Raw genomic sequence first — 21,257 nt, 5'->3', positions numbered from 1 at the left:
CATTCATCTTTTTATGCAAATCTTGAGTCATGTATCTGGCAACTGAATTCTCTGTTCAATTTTGGTCTTTGTGTCAGGAAATTCCGGAAGTGCTTTATTTTGTTGAACATACAACTTTTTCTCTGACAGTATATGCTGAATTTTTCAGGATAGTAAATTCTAGGTTGTAATCCCAGGACCTTTGCCCTCTACTTTATGGTATTCCTGGTCTTCTACTCCTTCAGTGTTGAGGCTGATTTGTTTCCTTTGTATTTGAATTGTTTTCCTTTTGCTACTTGCAGTATTCTCTCCTTTATTTGAGAGTTCTGGAATTTGGCTATAACAACCCTTGGAGTTTTTATTCTGGGGTCTCTTTCTGGAGGGGTTCTGTGCATTTTTTGAATGGTTATATTATTTTCTTGTTCAAGCCCATTTAGACAGTTTTCTCTAATAATTTCCTGCGTGATATTTTCTAGGTTCTTTTTCTTTATCTAGGCTTTCTGGGAGTCCTATGATTCATAGATTGTCACTCCTGGATCTAGTTTACAGGTCAATGTTTTCCCTAAAAGATAATTTACATTTTCTTCAATGTTTTAGCCATTTTATTTTGTTTGATGAAATCTTGTAGTCTGCTAGATTCATTAGTTTCTATTTGTACAATTCTAATTTTTAGGGTTTTATTTTCTTCAATTACCTTTTGTGTTTCCTTTTAAAGGTGTTGAATTCTCTGGTCAATTTTTCATAATTTTCCTGCAAAAGTCTCATTTCTTTTTTCCATTTTTCCTCTTCCTCTCTTCTTTGGTTTTTGAATTCTTTTCTTAAGCTGTTCAATGAGCTTTTAGATTTGAGTCCAATTCTTAGATTTGTTTTGAGACTTCCCCTGTGAGTGATTTTTCACTGATTTCTTCTTCAAACATGGCACTGTTATGATGCTGGTCTGTAAAGTACTTTTCTATAATGAGCCTTCTTTTAACTTTTTTGCTCATTTTGGTTGTTTTAGTTCTGTTCTTGGGGTATAAACAATATAGCTGCAAACTTTTTTTTTTTTTTTTTGCTGATGCAGGGGTCTGATTCTGGCTTGTCATTGGCCAAGATGTTGCCTATGCAATATAGGCCTTGCTGTTGCAGAGTTTGTTTCCTGCTCTATGTCTTCTACCCCAGTGTTCCCAGGGTTCAGACTTTGTTTGGGGTTGGGACCCTCCCTACCAACTTGCTGCTAAGCTACAGGGACCTCGAGCTGTTGGGACTTGGATTGCACTGTAGCTAAAAGTCTTCCACTGGCTTTCCCATTCTCCTGCCTCCTGGCCTTTACTTCCTCTTTTCCCCCAAAGAGACAGACCTTCACTGAAGATCCTCTACAATGTCTACCACTGAAAACTTTGTTGAATCTTTTCTTTTTTCTTGGTGAGATCTGTAGCTTGAATATCAGAGCAGAGGCTTCATTTATCTTTGGTAGGGAAAAGCTCCAGGAGCATGTTAGCTTCATGCCTCCATCTTGGCCCTGCCCTGGAAATCAAGGCTCCAAGCCTAAAATTTACTTCAGCAATTTTATTTCCTTATAATTGTGTACAGTCAAAGCATGGACTTATAAGAACAAAACTCACAATAATGAATTTGAAGAATAAAAATGAGAAGAATAAAATTCTTATATGAAATATTAAACCTACTAAACTTGATAAATTGAAAATGAATAAAGTTAGACATTGAAATAGATTGCTACCATTTTCTGACAAGTTTAAACCATTCACTCCAACAAGAAGACCAAAAGAGGTTTAAAACAACCCTAGCTAGCAAACAATTGAGCTCCTTGAATAACATGGAACAGTGGGGAAAGTGCTTGATTTAGAATCAAAGAATTTTAATTTAAATCCTGGTTCAGTCAATTATTGAGTGAGATACCTTAAGGAAATTGAGTAACCTCTTTGAGCTTTCAGTTTACACTAATAAATTATGTGGCACAGTGGATAGAGAGGTCTGGCCTTGGAGTCAAGAGGACTTGGTTTCAAGTCCAGACTCAGACATCTTGACACATTGAGTATATAACCTTGGGCAAGTTACTTAACCCTAATTGCCTCCTATCTGTATCTATTCTCTGGACCCAGATGGTTCTGGAGGAGAAAGTGAGGCTGGTGACTTAGCACAGCATCCCCTCACTCAAATCCAATTCACTTATTTATCATGGCATCACCTCCCTGATGCCAGGGTCTTCTTTGAGAATGAAGGACAAACAATAATGACAAGTGATGATATAATCCTATGATCTTTTTTCAAAATGAGTAACATAGCAGCAAGATAATGTTGGCTTATAATAATATAAATTCATTTAAAAATATTACAGAGGATGATGAGGATTATTAATAGAGGTAAAAATATAGTGAAATAGCTAATAGCTAGGGGGCAAAAACAAATTTATAGGAAGTTTAGCAAGAAACAAATTCGATCATTTGAAAGTATTAAAAAATAAAATTGAAAACAGGGGAGCAAATGGGCAAAAATGTTGTTCAGTCATTTCAGTTGCATTTGACTCTTATTTGGGGTTTTCCTGGCAAAGATAGGGGAATAGTTTGCCATTTCATTCTCCAGTTATTTTTACAGATGGGCAAAAAAAAGAAAGATTACAAAAACTATCTTCTCTATTAGTAATACAATGGAAGCACTACATTGTTTATTTTGACATCATAGTCATTAAGAGTAGACCAAATATATAAAGAGGAGCTTTGACTAGAAGCAAAACAATGTTGAACATATAAAGGGATTGAGTCTCAAGATTTCAATAGGATACCAATAGTATCATGGATGCTATATTTTTAAAATAGAGAAAACATTAATAACTACTGACTATATACATACTTTATTAAAAATATTTCTTCATATACCTTCTTTTCCATTTTTGAACTAATCCTGATGAAATCTACAAAAGTATTGAAGGCATCCTTGCTGAAATTTTGAAAAAAGGAACAGACTTTCACAAACAAGATCCTACAGAAGACTACATTTTCAGTTGTAAAATTCACCAAAAATGCAGAGATTACAAAATTCTATTGTGCTTATTATTTGACAACCATAGAAAAGCATTTGTCAATAGAGGGCAAAATGTGTCCTTAAAGGTTTTTCCTCCCACATATTCTATAAGATCCCATGTTACAATCATAAAAATGACTTCATAAATCCAGCAGAAAACTTTGTTCTAAGACTATCTGCTTAGGAAAAGTAGGTCAAATATATTTGGCATTTTTTCAGAGCAATGTCAATGTAAAGTCCAAATGGAAGAGCAACTCCCTATAGATGAAGTCCTATAAATATTCATGTTTATGGACAATGCAATAATTGCATTCTGAGATCTGTGATCACAAGATTATAGATTTTGAGTTGGAAGGGTCTTTAGAGGTCATCCAACCTAATTCCTTCATTTATAGATGAGGAAGCTGAGACCAACACTGACCTAACTATACACAAGGGAAACTCTAAGTGGATGTACTGCAGAAAGCTTATTGTCTCTTGACTATGATACATATTTGAGCAGAATATTTAGCCAAAATCCCTAGAGTTTGTCTAGCAATACGTAAATCATGGACAGAAACTGCAGCTAGACAATGAACTGTCTAGTTAATCCAAAATAATCTGCCATGAATCCTTTCAGATTTGCATTTTCTTTTCCATTCTTTTTGCAACTGCCGTAATCTAGACAATTAACCAAATCTGGATAGATTTCCAAAATGACCAGAGCATCAAAGTGTGATGGTCAAAGTAAAAAAAAACCCATTTTATTAAGAGATGCATTATAGCTGGAACAAGGGGAGCTATAATCTGAATAGGAAAGCAAGATGGATTGCATTTGTGATATTACATAATCCTTTTAATAACTCCAGCTTCTTCCTAAAATGAAGAATTACTTTTTTAACACTGATATTTTTTAGTTATACCAAAAGGCTGGGAATAATGGAATACCATTGTCTCTGATGAATTAAACATGCCCAAAGACCAATGGTGAGGCACATTGTGACTATAAATAAACTATAGCATGAGATTAATGCAAATAAGGAAAATGCAGAACTGTGCAGAAGTTTTCTAAACTCTTCATAAAGATTCCTGTGGGCAATGTGTTTGATATTCTCATCTAAAAGATAGGAGAGAAAAAAAAAAGTTTGGTTAGAAAAAGTATGCAAATCCTAGATTGTGAGGTAGGACTAAATGATGGACTATCTCTGTGTTCCAAAGTGTCTATCCACTGTTGAGGTGCCCAAAGTAAGACTGAGATTTTTAAGTGAACTCCCTTTGGAGAATTTATGGGAAGGGATGGATAAGAACTATACAATTCATTTCAACAAAAACACAAAAAGAATCATGAATTGTAGTTTACATTATTGGAGGGAGTACTCATATCAATCACAGATCCACTCAACCATCAATATACCTATATGCAAGGAGTATATATGTATACACATATCTATATATATTCTTATGTATATGTTGGTTGGTTGGTTGGTTGTCCTTAGTGCTCAAAGAAGATCAAAATGACATCACTAGTTGGGATCAAGGAACAGTGTGTTAGACTGGTTGCTTAGATCAAGCTTGAAAGTCTCAAACAGGTTTGGCACAAATAGTCCAAATGAACATGTAGCATGAAAGTGTTTCTAAATTTACATATACATACACATACATATGTGTATGTTGTATGTATATACAAATTTGCTATTGACAGGGGGCCATTAGGGAGAAGGATGATTTTGAAGTATGTTTGGGATTGGGATAAATGGAGAAATGGGAGAAGAGCTTCTAGGATGGAGGACTAACATAAGCAAAAGGAAATGGAATTGAAAAGTCAAGGATAGTTGCAAGGGTGCCTTACTGCAATGGAGGTTTGGTGTTAGATAGAAGTAGGAAGTAAGTTTTTAATGAGTGTATAAGCTTTGTCAAGCAAAGAAGTTTAAACTTAATGCAGTAGACAATGGGGAGCCATTATAAGTTATAGAGTGGAAGAGTGACATGAGAAAAACTGTATTTTTAAAGTTGGGTTGGGAAAAGTATGTAGGATGAATCTGAAGATGAGAGGAGGATCTGAAAAAAGGAGACCACAGAATCTCAGTTCTGAAAGCAACTTACCTTGGTGGTCATTCAATATAATCAGCATCTAAAGAAAGATCTCCTAGGCAATCTCTTTGTCAAATAGTTATCATCCTATACCTGAAGACTTCCCAAGAAGTCCCAAGCCAGGAAAGAGCAAAGATATTTTCTGTTCTCCACATGGACCAGCATCTTCCATAATGAACATGAAACCTAGACCTCCATAGCCTGGGACTTCCAGATTCCATGTCCCCAGTCATGGGAAAGATAAGTAGTTTGGATAGGCTGGTCTGGTGACTAAAGCAGCTAGGTGGTATAGTGGATGGAATCGGCTTTGGAAACCAACAGTTTGGGTCCTACTACAGGCACTTACTTAATAGCTGTAAGACTCTTAGAAAAATCACCTATTTCCTTACTGGTTAACAACAGTAACTACTTTATAGAGGGTTATGAGGATCTCTGTCTCTCTCTTTGTATACATACATATATACACACACATATATATGTATAAGGTGTTTTGCAAATCTGAAAGTATTATATTAATGCCATTATGAAAGTAAAGTAGGAGAGATGACAAACTATTTGTAGCCAGTTCTAAGCTTATTTATCAGTCTGCTTCTCCATTACTTATGCCCATTGTTCTTGATTCAGTATTCTGGGGAACCAAGAACAACAAACCTAATCTGCTCCTCAATGGTCAAAGCTTAAAGATAACTATCATGTCTTCTTTAAGTCTCCTTTTCTCTGGGTTGAACATTCCCTCTTCCTTCTTCAGTCACATAGCTTCCAGTGCCTTACTATTCCAGTAGCTTTCGTCTAGATAGATCCCTAACTCCTTAAGGGCCTTTCTAAAATGTGGTGCCTTGATTTGAACATATTTCATGTTTTGCCTGGTTGACCTATATGGTAGGATAATTGCTCCCCTTCTTCCAATTATAATGCATCTCTATTGTCCAGTTGAGTTGGCCCAGATTAGAAAAAATGTCTGCTTGAGATCAACTAAGGTATGACCAACTTCAATTATAGTTCAAATAACAGCTCCATGGACTCATGTCTGAAATGGGTTCATGCTTCTTTGCAGTCCTCTTTAGTTAGAATATAAACCTCACTTTATCTCCCCACTGTACAGCAGCAAAAGGGTGCTCTCCAATAGGCTGTCAAAAGAAACGGATGAAAGGATCATGGATGGATGAAAAAATATTTAAGTCAAAATTACTGGTTTTCAAGAAAGAAAATCAACACAAGCAGGTGATGCCCTAGGTCCCCCACCTACAATATTTAGCAAGTAACAAGGAAAAAAATCTTATTTTCTCTTCCTCTTGGGTATTTAATGTTTGCTGTTTTATTGTGTTTACAATGGTTGTATGAAAGCTTCTCAGTACTTTGGGATTTGTTTCTGCTGGCTGGAACAGTTTCTCTTATGATACATTTGCTCACTAAATGATATGACAAGTTGGCTAGATCACATTACGGTGACTGAAAATGAACTTTTAAAAAAATTTTCTCTGTCCTTCATAAATTTTAAAGAACAGCTCTACATTTACAGAAGAGGTCATGTAAGGGAGGTAATGGAACAACCTGTCAATCTCCTCCCAATCAAAGCAGTTCTCTTTTGAACCAATAAGCTTCCTTGGGAAAAGAGGTAAGGATCTGCAATAATAACAAAAATGTTAACCTCCTTATCCTGAGTAGCACTGGACTATCTTTAAAAAAATGTTTTTTTTCAAATAAAACAAGTACAAGAATGAAAAAAGGAGAATTAACTCACAGATAGACTTAATTGAGTGATATTATCCTGCTCCTATTCAAAGCACCTTCCTATTAAGAATGCCCAAAGTTTACAAGGTTGGAAATTGGAGGGGAGGATCCTTTGTAGCAAATTTCTCTGACAGAGGTCTCATTTCTAAGTAATATAGGGAAATGAGTCAAATTTATAAGAGTAAGAGCCATTCCCTAACTGATAAATGGTCAAAGGACTTTATTAATAAGTTTGTGAAAGAAAAAATCCAAGTTATAGCCATATGATAAAATGTTCTAAATTATTAATAAAGAATTGAAAATTAAAACAACTCTGAGACACTATTCTAGAATCCATCAGATTGGCAAAGTTAACATAAAAAGGAACATTACAAATGTTGGAAGGGTGGTAGGAGTACTGTAATACATTTTTGGTGGAGTTGTGAAGTGGTTCTTGGTATTCTAGAAAGTGGAACTATGTTCCCAAACTACTAAATTATGCAAACCCTTGGACCTAGCAAAACCAGTAGAATGTTCATATCCCAAAGTGAACAAAAAAATTTACAAATGTACAAGACTATAGCATTTTTTTGTGATGATCAATTGATTGAAATTCAGAAAACAGACACATTTAGGAAAGCAAAACATAAAACCACCTCAGTAAATCATACAAAAAACTCAGCTTGTGCATTATGATAGTAATAGCTACAGCAGCCTTTTATGTTTAATAAAGGAAGAGGAGGAAAGTGAATATAAAGTGTATGTGAAACTTCCAAGAGTTTTAAAAACTGCCAAATTGTAACTTTAAGATAGAGCACTGGCCCTGGAGTCAGGAGTACCTGGTTCAAATCCAGTCTCAGACACTTAATAATTACCTAGCTGTGTGGCCTTGGGCAAGCCACTTAAACCCATTTCCTTGCAAAAACTAAAAAACAAAACAAAAAAAAACCAGCTGCTACAAAATGTTACATAAAAGGGGATGCACTTAGTAGGACATGCTGATGGGAGAACAGGAGGATTTGAGGGGTGGGACAAAATTAAATGCTAAAATCAATCACTATGGCCTAGACTAGAAACCAGAATGGCTAAAGCTTAACAAAATATTTTGCTCTTTGATATAAATTCTCTTGCTGGTCTCTCTTCTCTTTACTCCCTATTGGACTGAGGAGGAAAACTCCCCTTTGTACAATATATTCATGGATATATATTTGACAACATGCACAGAATTTCTATTGTGTATACAATTTCATCATTTTGCATGTAGTCACAATCACACATTCCAAATTAAAATGAAAAAAATGTGGAGAACTAAATATTGGAAACTTGTGAGTGGCAATTTTTCAATCCTTATAAATTGAGGGCAGCAAGCAAGATTATTTCTTCCTTATTAATGAGATCTAGAATATGCATACAATTTCCATACAAAGAGAAGGATGAGAAGGGTTGTGATCAGTAAGAACTGAAAACCATTAAGGTATAAAAGGAGCTCTACAAAAAACGGAGAAGAGTGACTTTTCATAAAGACAAAAAAATTCTGTATATTTTGTGTCATTCCATTTATGGCATATAATTTCTTAAGTTGTTCCCAGTAATTCTGATTCTCATATCTGGATAAAGAATAACTGCAAGAGAGTTTGGTGGAAAGTTAATACTGTCACAAGATACCAAATAAGTCTTATTTTAACTTTCAGACAGTCTCAGAAGTGGTATTAAGGCACTAAGTTTGAAATCAGGCTTTTAACAAGATGAAAACTACCATATTTGCCCATGATTATGGAAAAGCTGCCAGCACATTCATTATAATTCCATTCAAAAGCAGTCAGTACTCAGTTTAGAGCCACAATTTAAGTTACTTTAAAACTGAAGTTTTAGTAAACCAGTGGAAAAGTTTCTTTTCCCCCTAAATTCTGGTGGGTTATTTGGTTGAAATATGTAAAAGAGGTTAGAACTAGATAGAATGAGGACAAGAGCTGAAGAATTTCTCTAAAAATGCAGACTACTTTGGTACTATTAAAGAAGAGACTTAATATTGCAAATTTTCTTTTTCCCCTTCTCTTCCCCACCTTTCTGCCACTGTTACAAGACATATTCATACCTTCCTCCCCTACTATATACTGTTTGGGTAGAGACAACTGGAGAATGAAATAGCATGTCTCAGGGGATGGTGAGAACATGGTCACTATACATTTGCAAGCCAAGGCTTCTTACCATCTGTTGATGTGACATGAATGCAAGTAGTTTGAGAGCTTTAAATAATCTTGAAAATGTCATTGATGAAGTGCATGGAAGGGTAAATGACCCATTACTATTACCAATTGAAAATAAGGCAAATGGCTAAAAATCATAGAATCTAGGTCTAGTCCAGAATTCCTTTCAAGTTGGAAAGAGCCTTAAAGACAATTAAGTACAACACCCTCATTTTGTAGATGAGTGAATGGAAGAAGTCCAGAGAGGTGAAAGGATTTGGTGAATGAAGATAACTAATGGCAGAGAACTCTAGGGTTCTGATTCCTAGTCTAAATCTTGCATTTTGTTTTCAAGTAGCAAGCAAGATTCACATGTAACAAGCAGAGGTACAAGAATGAAAAACCTGAAATGTTTTACCCCTGTCTGGACCTATAGTTTTATTGATGGAGAAAAAAATAAAACTGTTGTCTGAGTAACATTTAAATTCCATTTCTACTAGCTGTGACCCTAGACATGTCATTTAACCTTAGGGTATCAGCCATAAACTCTCTAGACTTTAAATTGTAGAGCAGGAACTGTCATGACCCCATCTGAGGTTTTCTTGGCAAAGATTCTTGGTTTGCTATTTCCTTCTCCAGTCCATTTTACAGATGAAGAACTGAAGCAAACAGGGTTAAGTGATTTGCCTAAGGTTGCACAGTTAGCTGGAGTCTGGATTTGAATTCATGTGGATGATTCTTCCTGAATCTCAGCCCTCTGTACCAGCTGCCCAGAGCAGGTACTAAAACTCAGTGGGAAAGGGATTGTCTCACTCAAGAATTCTCTATACCAATGAAACTGTTTCCTCAATCACAAAAAAAAAATCCCAAACACTTTGATGTCATTGATGTATCTATCATTCTCTTTGAGAGACAAACCTAAAAATATATATTACTTTCCCTGCTTCCATTCTCTCTCATTTTAAATAATTCTCAACCATTTCCAATCTGGCTTTTGAGCTTATCATTAGACTAAAATAATACCCTCCTTAGTCACCTTCTCCATGAAATCTTTTAAACTTTTTTATTTATTTAAGGTAATAGGGTTAAGTGACTTGTCCAAGGTCACACAGCTATGTCACATTTGAACTCAGGTCCTCTTGACTCCCTAGTTCTCTATCCACTGCACCATGTAGCTGCCCACTTCATGAAATCTTTGTTTCACCTGCTAGTGATGCCCTCACTTCTAATTGTCGTGTTTTTATTTTGAATGTTCTCCCAGAATATACGTAGTCTTAATGATAGAACTTAAACCTTGAAGGCAGAGACTTTCACTTTTGTCTGTCTCCTAGCATCTAACACAGAACCTGCTACATAGTAAGTTGTGCTTAATTAGATGAGTGTCTATTTGTAGCTGAGATACATTGTATTATCCAGGGGTAAGTAAAAATCAAATGGCATGGCAGAAAAGAGATAACTTCTTGTCTAAATTACTTAGTATGGGGGAAAAAATCTTGTATAAAACCAATACTTGGGCAAGATTAAGGGGTGATATACTACCAGCAACACTGGACCTAGATCATCAGTTCTCTAGGCCTGGGTTGCCTCATCTAGACAATGAGGTTTATATTACTTTCATTATCTTCTCATAGGCCTGAGTGAGACTCAAATGAGAATGTTTAAAAGCACTAAGCAATGTGGCGAAACATTTTTCTTTCATTTTCCTCAGGTGGTTGTTTTCTGGAAGCATAAAGTACATCTGGATATTCCTGAGTAATTTGTTTCACAAAATATTAAGAATATTCTTCTTGGCAGCTAGGTGGCACAGTGGATAGAACACTAGTCTTGGAGGCAGAAGGACCTGAGTTCAAATCCGGCCTCAGATACTTAATAATTACCCAGCTGTGTGACCTTGGTTAAGTCACTTAACCCCATTGCCTTAAATAAATAAAACTGAAAAATAAAGAATATTCATCTTATGTTAAAAATGTGAACCAGTAGTCATGTTTTCCTCTGGATGAATAAAAATCTGATCAATGCTAAATCAAAAGCTAACAGACTCTGATATAGAAAGAATCAAATCATAAAGCTGCCTGGGGCTCCACTGGGATAAAATGGCATCCATTGGAGCAGAGAGATGTTGGCACTTTAGGAAGCCTCAAACTTGATAATACAAGTTACTCTAAAAACATTAAAACTTTTCAATTTAAGGCAACATTTAAGTAAAAATGACTCTGAATGAACTATAAAGAATTTTCTCCAGATGCTTGGAACCCATGAGCACCAGATTGAATAATATTCATCAAAGTTTTCACATTACTGAGCTGTAATTGGGCATCTTCCCTTGGAAAGAGGCTTTGATGAGCAAGATTTTTTTTTAGGTTTTTGTAAGGCAAATGGGGTTAAGTGGCTTGCCCAAGGCCACACAGCTGGGTAATTATTAAGTGCCTGAGGCCACATTTGAACTCAGGTACTCCTGACTCCAGGGCTGGTGCTTTATCCACTGTGCCACCTAGCTGCCCCAGCAAGATTTTTGAAAGTAATTTCCATCAAGATTAACTAATGCTTTAATTACAAATGTAAAGCCTATATCAGATTGCTTTCTGTTGGGAGGGGGGGGGAAGGGAAGGGTGGGAGGGAGGGAGAAAAATTGTAAAACTCAAAATCTTGCAAAAAAAATGATTGATAAAAATTACCAATGTATGTAGTTGGAAAAATAAATAAAATATTTATTTTAAAAAAAGGTTAACTAATGCTTGCCTTGCTCACCACTCTTCAGAACAGGTAGCTAGAGATAATCTAACAACATACAAACAAACCAAAAATGATTCCTTTAAACTTATTTAATGATATTTGAATGCTCATTTTCTATTTTCCCAGATCCCAGAAAACAAAGTTCCTTTTAGATGACCAATATTTTGTTCCAGAAACATACAACCTTATCATCTAATTCATAAAAGAGCTATTTTACAAACATACATCTGGATAATTAGAACAATAAAGTCTTTCAGACATTTCAAAACATGATCAGTAAAAATACAGGATTATTAATAAAGTTTTCTTTAAAGAATACTTCCAGATTTTTTAAAGTAATCTTTGTTAAAAGAGTACATGATTGTATGGTGTACAAGGAAAATAAGATGTTCTAGTATGAAGAGATTCAAAGATTTATTAAAAATAATAACCAACCATTTGCACATTACAGTGACCATTTTTGCAGTACACCTCCTTGTCAGTTTGCACCTGGAAATAGAAGGTATTTGTTTCCTTGTCAGGGAGGGGGGGAGATACTTTCAGAAAACTCATTAACAAAATCTCCAACACCAGTGGTGGGAGACAGGTAACTGGAGTATGGAAATGACAAACTCTTGGGGGGGGGGGGGTGTATGGAGGGGAAGGAAAAATCATTTTACAAAAATGTAACAATGCTGAAGGTGGAAAGCATGAGAAAAAAACAATGATTTTTTCTATTAATCTGTTTATGACATTTGTCTAAAGTTTTCAATAATGAGATATCTGAGGTTATGAGTTCAATAGTCCAAATTAACACTGAATTTTAGGGTATACAGATACATCCCAGTTTAAAAATATATATATCAGTCCCCTTTCAATCCCGATACAACCTGTTGAATCTACCACTACCAAAAAGCAAAGGAAGTAAGCAATGGGAAGCATCAGGTATACACTGCTGCTCTCACATTGTAAAATTTTAAGTGATACCTGTTTTCTTCTGTACTAGCTTATAATGTATTTTTAAAAAGCATAAAAAAAATCGGCAAAGTAAAATGTTTGAAAAAAATGATGTCATGTAAAATTCTACAATGAGTATGATCCTTGGCTCTTAAAAGCCAAGATTCTGATGAAAAATCTGGAAGTTAATTTCAATTTCAATTTGTCCTGAATACAAGCTGATTATAGAATACACAAAACATATGGCTTCTAGGGCAGGAAACTCTGTTTTGAATCATGGTACTTTGGAATTGTCAATATAACTTGACTAACTCTCTGTTCTCTGAAAGGGAATGAGATGTTCTAAATGTATTTCACCACTTAAAAGTCAAGGAGGTCATTAAAACCAACAGGACAGTACACATTTTAATAAGTCCCTTATGCACCCCCCAAGACAGGTCATTTTCCACAGATCATCTTTTCTACTCGTGTCCTTCTAGGAAAATAGGATCCCAACTTTTCTTTAACTCTCCCTAGGAAAAGGGCTTTCTACTGACCAGTTTTGTTTAAGGAATGTGAGTCTCTAATCTTTCAAACTGGAAGGACAGATATGATGGTTAAAGTAACGGAAGGATATGGATAGAATGATTTAAATGGAAACTTTCTCCCTCTTAACTGGCAGTTCTAAGATGGAAAGAGCACTTGAAACTTTGGAATCTCTTCTGGACTATATTTTGGAGATACGAAATGACTTTTTTTTTTAGCACCTGAACTACATTAAATGTGCTTTATTTTTTTCAGCTAGACTTTGTATCTCCATTGTGCAGAGTAAGAAGTTGAGGGATAGAATTAACAAACTTGCTCAAGGCCATTTAGTGAATTAATAACTATGACAGAATTTAAAACATTGCACTTTTCCTACCTCCTGAAGGAATTATATACTGTTAAGTGGTTACTCTGTAGTTGTTTGAAACAAATTTATTCTCATTCCAAACTAAACTATCATGGTGTATACTTCTCAAATATCCACTTAACAGCATCTCCTTTGATACAGATGGGTTAGGGCTGAATACCTGGTGTACAGATAACTCTGAGCTGGTAATGACATAGCATCCTTGCCAGCAGCATATGATATAATCATTTTGTTTCTGTAGACTCTACCTGCTAAGTCAGGGAAAGCTCTAGGTTGCTATTCTGTGAGCTAGGGTTCTAAAGCTTCTTACCCCATTCTAGTTTAAATTATATTTTATTTATAACTGAGAATGCAGTTCCAGTCTACAGGCATATCCCCAAGTGAGTGATTGTGGCCATGTCCAAAAAACATAGCTTAGTTGACAATACACAGGCAGGGAACTTGATGCAGTCAGATGAGCTGATTAAGTTGTAGCTTCATGATACGTGAAAAGCAGCTGGGAATTCCTGCCATTTATGATGAGATAAATCTGTTTTCTTTGTGACAACTAAGAAGGGAGTAAAAATCACACACTGACTATTCAGAGAAAGTGGAAGACACTACTGGAAGATGTGATGAAATGCTTTGTACAGGAACAAAATTTTGCAGATTTGGCACATGGTTTTAATTGGCAAAAAACAAACAAACAAATAAACAAAACCTCCAAAGTTTGTTTACCTGATGCACAAAGAATATTGTTTAAAAACTGTGACTGAAGATGTTTTCAAGTGACAATTCTGAAACCCTACCTTCTGTAGGGTACTGCCAATGCTGCTACTAACTCTACTGCAGGCAGGATCCAGAACCAGCCTGGAGGATTCAGTGTATGTTCTGGTATTGATCTGCAGGTTTCAAATGGCAAGGTCAGTCATGCTCCCAGGATGGAAAGGGCTACAGCAGTTAAGCTAAAGGAAGTGCTTACAGGGCTGGTATGATAGTCCTGTCTACTCCATTACATTTCTTTGCATTCCAACCTTGACTCTCATTGCATTACAAATAGAGAGCATTTTGGCACAATCAGTGCAAAAATTAGTCAACCCTCCAGATACTAAAAACTTACTGGCCCTATGATCAGCAGTCCCCATGGCTAATGAAGCCATAGTTCAGCTCAGTAGTGATTCAGGTTGACACATAACTTTTCCAATCGCTCTTCCCCCCCAATCCCCACCCCACCATTTCTCTCTGTTCAAAGCATTTCCATTTTTTTTCCTGTTCAACTACAGGGAAAATTCATACAAGTGCCAAAGCCCTATGAATAATTGCAAAAATTAAACAATATCTAAACTATTTTACAGTCAAGAAAATAAAACTTGGTTTCTCTTTTCCCTCTCAGATTCCATGATTTGATGGAAGAGAAGAAAAGAAGAGTAGGTTTGGGTAGGGGGAGTAGGAAAAGGAGCAAATCAATTTTCAAGTGCCTGGCTATTTAGTGCATTTGGAATTTTTTGTGACATGGGAGGTGACCTTAGTTATAGAAAATGAAAGCTTGCCCCACAGTTAGGAAATTCATCTTCTATGTGACCCCTCTTAAATATAGTCTAGGTCATTCTGTACATGAAAACCATAGGGAAGTAGCCCTTCAAGAAGCAGTCTAGGGGCTAACTGGGAGTGCTAAAATTCAGTCCAGTGAAACCAAAACACCCTAGTTCCCTCTAGTTCTCCCCAAACCACATCAACCCCCAGACCTGAACTGTGATTTCAGGAGCAGCTGGTCCTTGGGTGTACTAAATAAAAAAGGGCTAAAACTCTTGCTACGCAATTAAAACAAAACCATAAAAGCAAAATTAAAATTAAAATGTGCTTTCAAAATGCGGAATGAAGTCAAATAAATACATCTGATTCTCTTTTTTTCTTTTTTTAAATGTCTAAATACATTTTTTATATCCTACACCCAAAGCTCTGTACATTTGGTTTTTGTTCTGAAATCAAAATTAATTTCCAATAGTGAGGGGGAGAAGATGAGAGAATGGACACTCCCTCACTGACAGACAAGTGCAGCTGCCATACTGGGAAAAACAAATCCCACTTTGAGCATTTTGGGACATGGCTAGCACTCAGATGGTCCACAGGAAGATCCTCTGTCACACACTCTCTCCTAGTCCACCTTGGAGCCAGAATGTGTGTTGCGAGGCCGAGGCTCAGAATCCAACCTTCAGCCACCAGTAAGAGCTGTGGCTTTAACTTTTATCTAGGGGAAAAAGCAAGACATATAGAAACCAGAGTGAGTTGGAGAACTGGTTCCCAGAATCTAATTTGTTAGCATGCATTTTGATATTTCTCTATATACAAACATATGTGTATCTACACACACACAGAGACACACACATATGTAGGGTTCAGAGGGCCTCTATCAGAAAGTACCAGTGTACTCTGATGTCAAGAAAGTCAATAGGACAGAACTAAATTCTACCACAATGTCATGAATTTTGCTATGATAACCAACTGCTAGTGCCTATATGAATAATGTTATAAATGGACAAAAAATTGTCTTGGTAGTATTGTGTTTTCAGCTGAACCAATTAATCTTAAAGAGATATTCTAAATAAGACATTATAACATCTACTTTGGGGCTAAATAAAAAAACACATAACACTGACACTGGGTATAAACCCATGCAAAGACATAGGGAAGCCTGTCTTTAAACTCCTTATTCATATAAAGAACACAGAAATGCTAAAAAAAAAAAAAAATCCCAGGGAGACCCATTTCTATATCATTAGGAAATCAGAGAAGCATTAGTATATTTTTCACTACTGTGAATCATAGTTTTATAATTTACTATTTTTCAAATTCCTGGCTCTTAAAAAAGGTGAGGAGAGAAGATGTAATGACACTAGAGCTACCACCTGAAAGAAAAGATGATCACATAAGGGCAAGCTGATTTTCCACATACCTGAGTGCTCCTCTGTGAGGGCTGATCCAGCCAGCCTTTGGCAAAGAGTCATGTAACTTTCCTCCACCTTCTGTAAAACACAACCCATATGATTTTCATCTGATTTTGGGGGTGAGGGAAGGGAATCTTTTTAGAATGGGGAAATAAAACTTTTTAAGTAATAATGTAGTACAAAACTGCTTTAGTCTTCACTCATATTTTACTTGTATCTTCAAATAATATTTTATCTTGTTCAGAAATTTTGCCTTTGAAAAACAACTTTCATTCCTCTTATAATCCTATGCTATGATAATTTAGAAGTGATATGTAAGAAAAATGGGTTATTTAGGTGGCCAAAAAAAGAGATGACAGGTAAACAGACAGAATATTCCTGGTACCTCTACAAAGTCAAGAGAAAGTTGTATAGCACACTGGGATTGACCCCTATGCCAAACTTTTGAGAAAACATAGAGGGAAGTTAAATAGGAAAGGCAAGCATGGATGAGTAATTATGTGCATTGTTAGAGGGTACTCCTGAATCAATGAAATAACAGATCCATTTGAGTACATAATAAAAGAAAAAAAAAACAGCATATAAAGTCCCCACAGAGGACTTTGCTAAGGAGCCTTACTGTTTTATGTTGTATAGCATGAGGTTAATCAGAATTAGTCTGCTTACAAATGAATTTCAGACATTTTATCAACTACAGGGCAATACTACATAACATTCCATAAAATATATCCAAATGAAGTCAAAATGTAGAAGTGAGAGAAGTTAGACTGCCAAAATGCTAAAACATCCCTTCCTTTCCCTTTTCTCCCCATAGTATTTTTTCCTAGTAAAAGTACAACATTTCTGTAATACATCTAGACTCTTTAATATTTCTCTCTACCATAGACTAAGGTGGCAGATATAAGATGATATCCATTTCCTCAAAAAACAAATGTTTTCAAATCATGTAAAAATCCTGTAATACACTGAATCTCCAAAAAATAGAAGTTAAAGTTGGCACAATCTCTTACCTTGTAGAAATCATACCAAAAGAGACAATGAGAAAATTTATGAAATAAGGAGGTCGATTTAGCAAAATGGCAGTCTATTTATTCATCCCATATTCTGACCCTTTACTGCTAGGAATGCATTTCAACTTCTGATGAAACTGATTTCTAAAACTTAAAGGGAATCTAGGGAACTTCTGTTTACTTTCCAATATTCCCTTTCAATACTGGGATTGACAAAGGAAGGTTTTAGGCTCAATCTAAAGGCTTTTATCATCATCTGTCATAAGACTCAGAAAACTATCACTACCATCACCACCACCACAACAATGTGTTACAAAACAAATAACAGGCAATTATAAGTTATGGCTTTTCTTAGACTAGATTTACAATAATACAGCTCTATCTTAGCACATTACTCAAATCTCAAATATCAGCCAAGAAAATCACATATATTCAGATCCTTTAACTTAGAAACATAACAAGAAAACATTATCAGAAGCATGTTTCCAATCCTTGTATTTTAACAACCTTAGAAGCCCAGCTGCCCTTCCTCTCCAAGGAAAAGGAGAGTACACACATTCAGAATCAACCAGGTTTACTGGCATCAGTGTTTTTGTTCTTTCTTTGCTTCCATTTTGCAGTATATGCCACTTAGAAACAAGTTTTAGAGATGCTGAAACAGGCTTTAGAAAAGCAGCAGTGGATACCTTTAAGTGTTCAAGGTCAGCCTCTATCTTCTGAATGCATTGCATGATTTGGCTGTGTGAGTCTGCAGAGGAAGAGGGACTCTGGGCCCTGAAGCCAGTCTCCTCCCCAGATCCCCATCGGTGCTGGACTAGGAATTCAGGGATGAATGGAGAATCTCCTCCATCAGACCGGGGATCATGAAGAGGCTGCTGCTGGTGAGCCCAGCCTACAGAAGGGAGTCCTGAAGCAACTTCCTCCTCCGTAGAACTTTCCTGCACTGTTTCAAAGCCATCGAGGATCAGAACATTTCCTGTTTATTGATTGATCAGAAGAGCAAGTTACCATCACTATCAACAGCTGACAAATCAGAGAGCTGATATTAGACAATAAATCCTTGAACCCCCCAACCATGGTGTGTGGTTAATGTTTTTTGCTTCTACATTTTCAAACTGTTTAATAATATCAGGTACAATTAGAATTTTAAAATAATACACATTCCAAGAAAGTTAAGTACTTTTTAATCCAGTTTTCTTGATACATGAATACCAGGATAATATCTACTTCAGGTGAAGGAACAACATTAGACCAAGTTTTTGATAAACTTGCCTGAGATCCGTAACTGAAGAGCTCCTTCTTCCTTTCTTTCTGTTCCATCACTTTCTGAAGGATTATCATCACTATGGGCTTCACGGGCATCAAAAAAGTGCTCTCCGCTATCATCAGGACCCCCTTCTAGCTCGATGCTAGATGGCTCTGGGGTTGTGATCATGTGGTCCATGACTAAAACATTATTTGACCTGGTATCTTGAGATGCCAGTTCCATATAGTCCTGTGGAACTGGGGATTCAACTGAAGTCCTTGGACTATAACATGCAGCAATTTCGCCACTTCCAGTTTGGAGGGGCTTCTGTCCTTCTTCACCAGATTGGCTGGTCTTATTATTTTCAGAGTGGTCTAGGACATTCTGGATTGCACCTGGACTTTCTACTTGCACCCCCTGAGAGGCTGTCCTAAAGCTGGGGAAATGCTGCCAATCTTCATGACTCCACTTCTCAGTCAGACCTAGTTGCTGTACCAGCAACTCCTTCAAAAGGCTCACTAAAAGAAGAAAGAAAAAAAAAGAATATTCACCAGTTTCTATCAGAATTTAGTTGAGCAGTCAAGCCACTTCTAAATGCAAATTAATCAAATATTTATTAAGATCTAATAAATGAGTTTCTAAATAACGTAAGCATCAATTTTGCATTTCTTTTGGTATTTCAAACACTGAAATCAATTGCCAAGTGCACCTTTTGTGCATTTAAGTTTGACCTTAGAGTCAGAAAGTATCATCCAGTTGCACAATTCACTTCAAGAATGTGTCCTGGGGGGGGGGGGCAGCTAGGTGGCTCAGTGGATAGAGCATTGGTTTTGGAGTCAGGAGAACCTGGGTTCAAATCCGGCCTCAGACACTTAATAATTACCTAGCTGTGTGATCTTGGGCAAATCTTAGACAGTAGTGGTATAACACCCTCTACTTTCTAGGTATTTTGAGAAAATTAGGTTTAGGAAAAAAAGCACAAACTTTTTTGAACTATTCTTAAATATTTACTATGTAAATATAAGGAACTATTTTTGGTAATTTTCTTAAAGATTCCTAAAGCATAGGTCTTACCACAATGCTACTCTGCTCAATAAGCTCCAGTGGCTCCCTATGTTCTCTAAGCTCAAAAGAAAACTCTCCTATGATTTAAAGCTTTTTTGCAACTTGATTCCTCCTTATCTTTCCAACCCTATAAATTAATCCCCTTCATGAACTCTGGTGAAGTCAAATTAACCTTCTTACTGTTCCCTACATATGAATTCCATCTTCTACTTCTTTTCCATTGGCTAGATTAATTCTCCTTGCTTGGAATACAGAACCTCCTCCCTTATCTCTGCTAGTTTCCTTCAAAGTTCAGTTCAGGGACTCTTTCTCTCAGTCTCTTCCCAATGCCTCTGAGGTCAGTTTCCCCCACCCCAGTTATTAAACTTTTTTTTTTCAGAGATTTCTCTGTTTCTACTTGAGGATGAGAAAATTTCATTTATGTACTAGTATCTCCACTGCCTGGCATACAGCAGGTTATTATTAAAAGGTAGTTGGCTGAAGAGTAGAGGGTTTTAACAAAGCAGAAGATTCAAAATGCTGAGGTATCAATAACAGAAATGTAAAACTTAAATAAGTTTAGTTAGTGTTTCTATTAACTACAATGAACATATTATAAAGATCTTAGTTGATGATCTATTTTTCCTCATTACATCTGAGTTCATCAATTGTAAGTCTGGCTTAGTGCTTTTTAAAATTTCGACTTAAAATTTAACAACTTCTTAAGTGGATCTGTATGTGTCCATATATGTCATTCTCACCACCATTAGCTAGCTCTACTATACTCTCCCTGTATCATACAATCAAAATGCACTTATTAAGTACCAGAGAAGTTCCAGGCACTGTCTTCAATCAGCAATATGGATATGAGGAGCTTATCTCCCATTGGGTGAGACCCAGAGAGATACAGAGTAAATTGGTGAGAATTAAGAAAGGATTCATGTTTTCTTTGTCACTTATGCAGCATTAAAAAGGAAAACCATGTTGTTAAGGCAAAGGTGAAGTAAGAGTACAGAGGATATCCTCAGCATGAGGGGAAGGGTAATGGAAGGTACAGAGAAGAGAACTGGCATCTCATTGAAAAGAAATGTAAGAGAATCAGTCTGTGTATGGAAGAGAGTCATGCAAAATACAAGCTGGTAAGGAAGACTGGGCTAGATTGCAAAGGGCATTAAAAGCTAAATAGCGGAACTTATACTTAACCTTGGAAGCAAAAAAGGTTCCTTGGAGTTTGATAAAAATCATTCTGGCAGGAAGCTATGCTGGAGAAGATAAAGACTTGAAAGCTTGAAAGACCAATGAGGAGGTCACTGTAAGAGTCCAGGCAAATTCGGAATTATGCCCAAAGGGCAATAAAAATGTGCATACCGTTTGATTGAGTAATACCACTACTAGGTCTATACCCTGAAGAGATCATGAAAAAGGGTAAAAACATCACTTGTACAAAAATATTCATAGCAGCCCTGTTTGTGGTAGCAAAGAACTGGAAATCAAGTGAATGTCCAT

The 21,257-nt window shown here is 36.2% G+C and overlaps 1 protein-coding gene across 3 annotated transcripts in view; it reads right to left on the bottom strand.

The window, feature by feature from the left end:
* Nucleotides 1–6,742: 6,742 nt before the first annotated feature.
* The window catches only part of ARHGEF12 (Rho guanine nucleotide exchange factor 12), a 205,178-nt gene continuing 190,663 nt past the window's right edge, over nt 6,743–21,257 (bottom strand). For all 3 annotated transcript variants that reach the window (XM_074215280.1, XM_074215282.1, XM_074215281.1), the window contains 4 exons: nt 18,734–19,225; nt 18,148–18,437; nt 16,460–16,529; nt 6,743–15,754 (listed from right to left, as the gene is read on the bottom strand). In XM_074215280.1, the coding sequence (XP_074071381.1) occupies nt 15,744–15,754; nt 16,460–16,529; nt 18,148–18,437; nt 18,734–19,225 (863 nt within the window). In that variant the 3' untranslated portion in view covers nt 6,743–15,743. The remainder of the gene's footprint in view (nt 15,755–16,459; nt 16,530–18,147; nt 18,438–18,733; nt 19,226–21,257) is intronic.

The sequence above is a fragment of the Macrotis lagotis genome, chromosome 1 (assembly GCF_037893015.1).
Source record: "Macrotis lagotis isolate mMagLag1 chromosome 1, bilby.v1.9.chrom.fasta, whole genome shotgun sequence".
NCBI lineage: Eukaryota > Metazoa > Chordata > Mammalia > Peramelemorphia > Peramelidae > Macrotis > Macrotis lagotis.
This window is presented reverse-complemented; position numbering and strand designations above follow the sequence as displayed.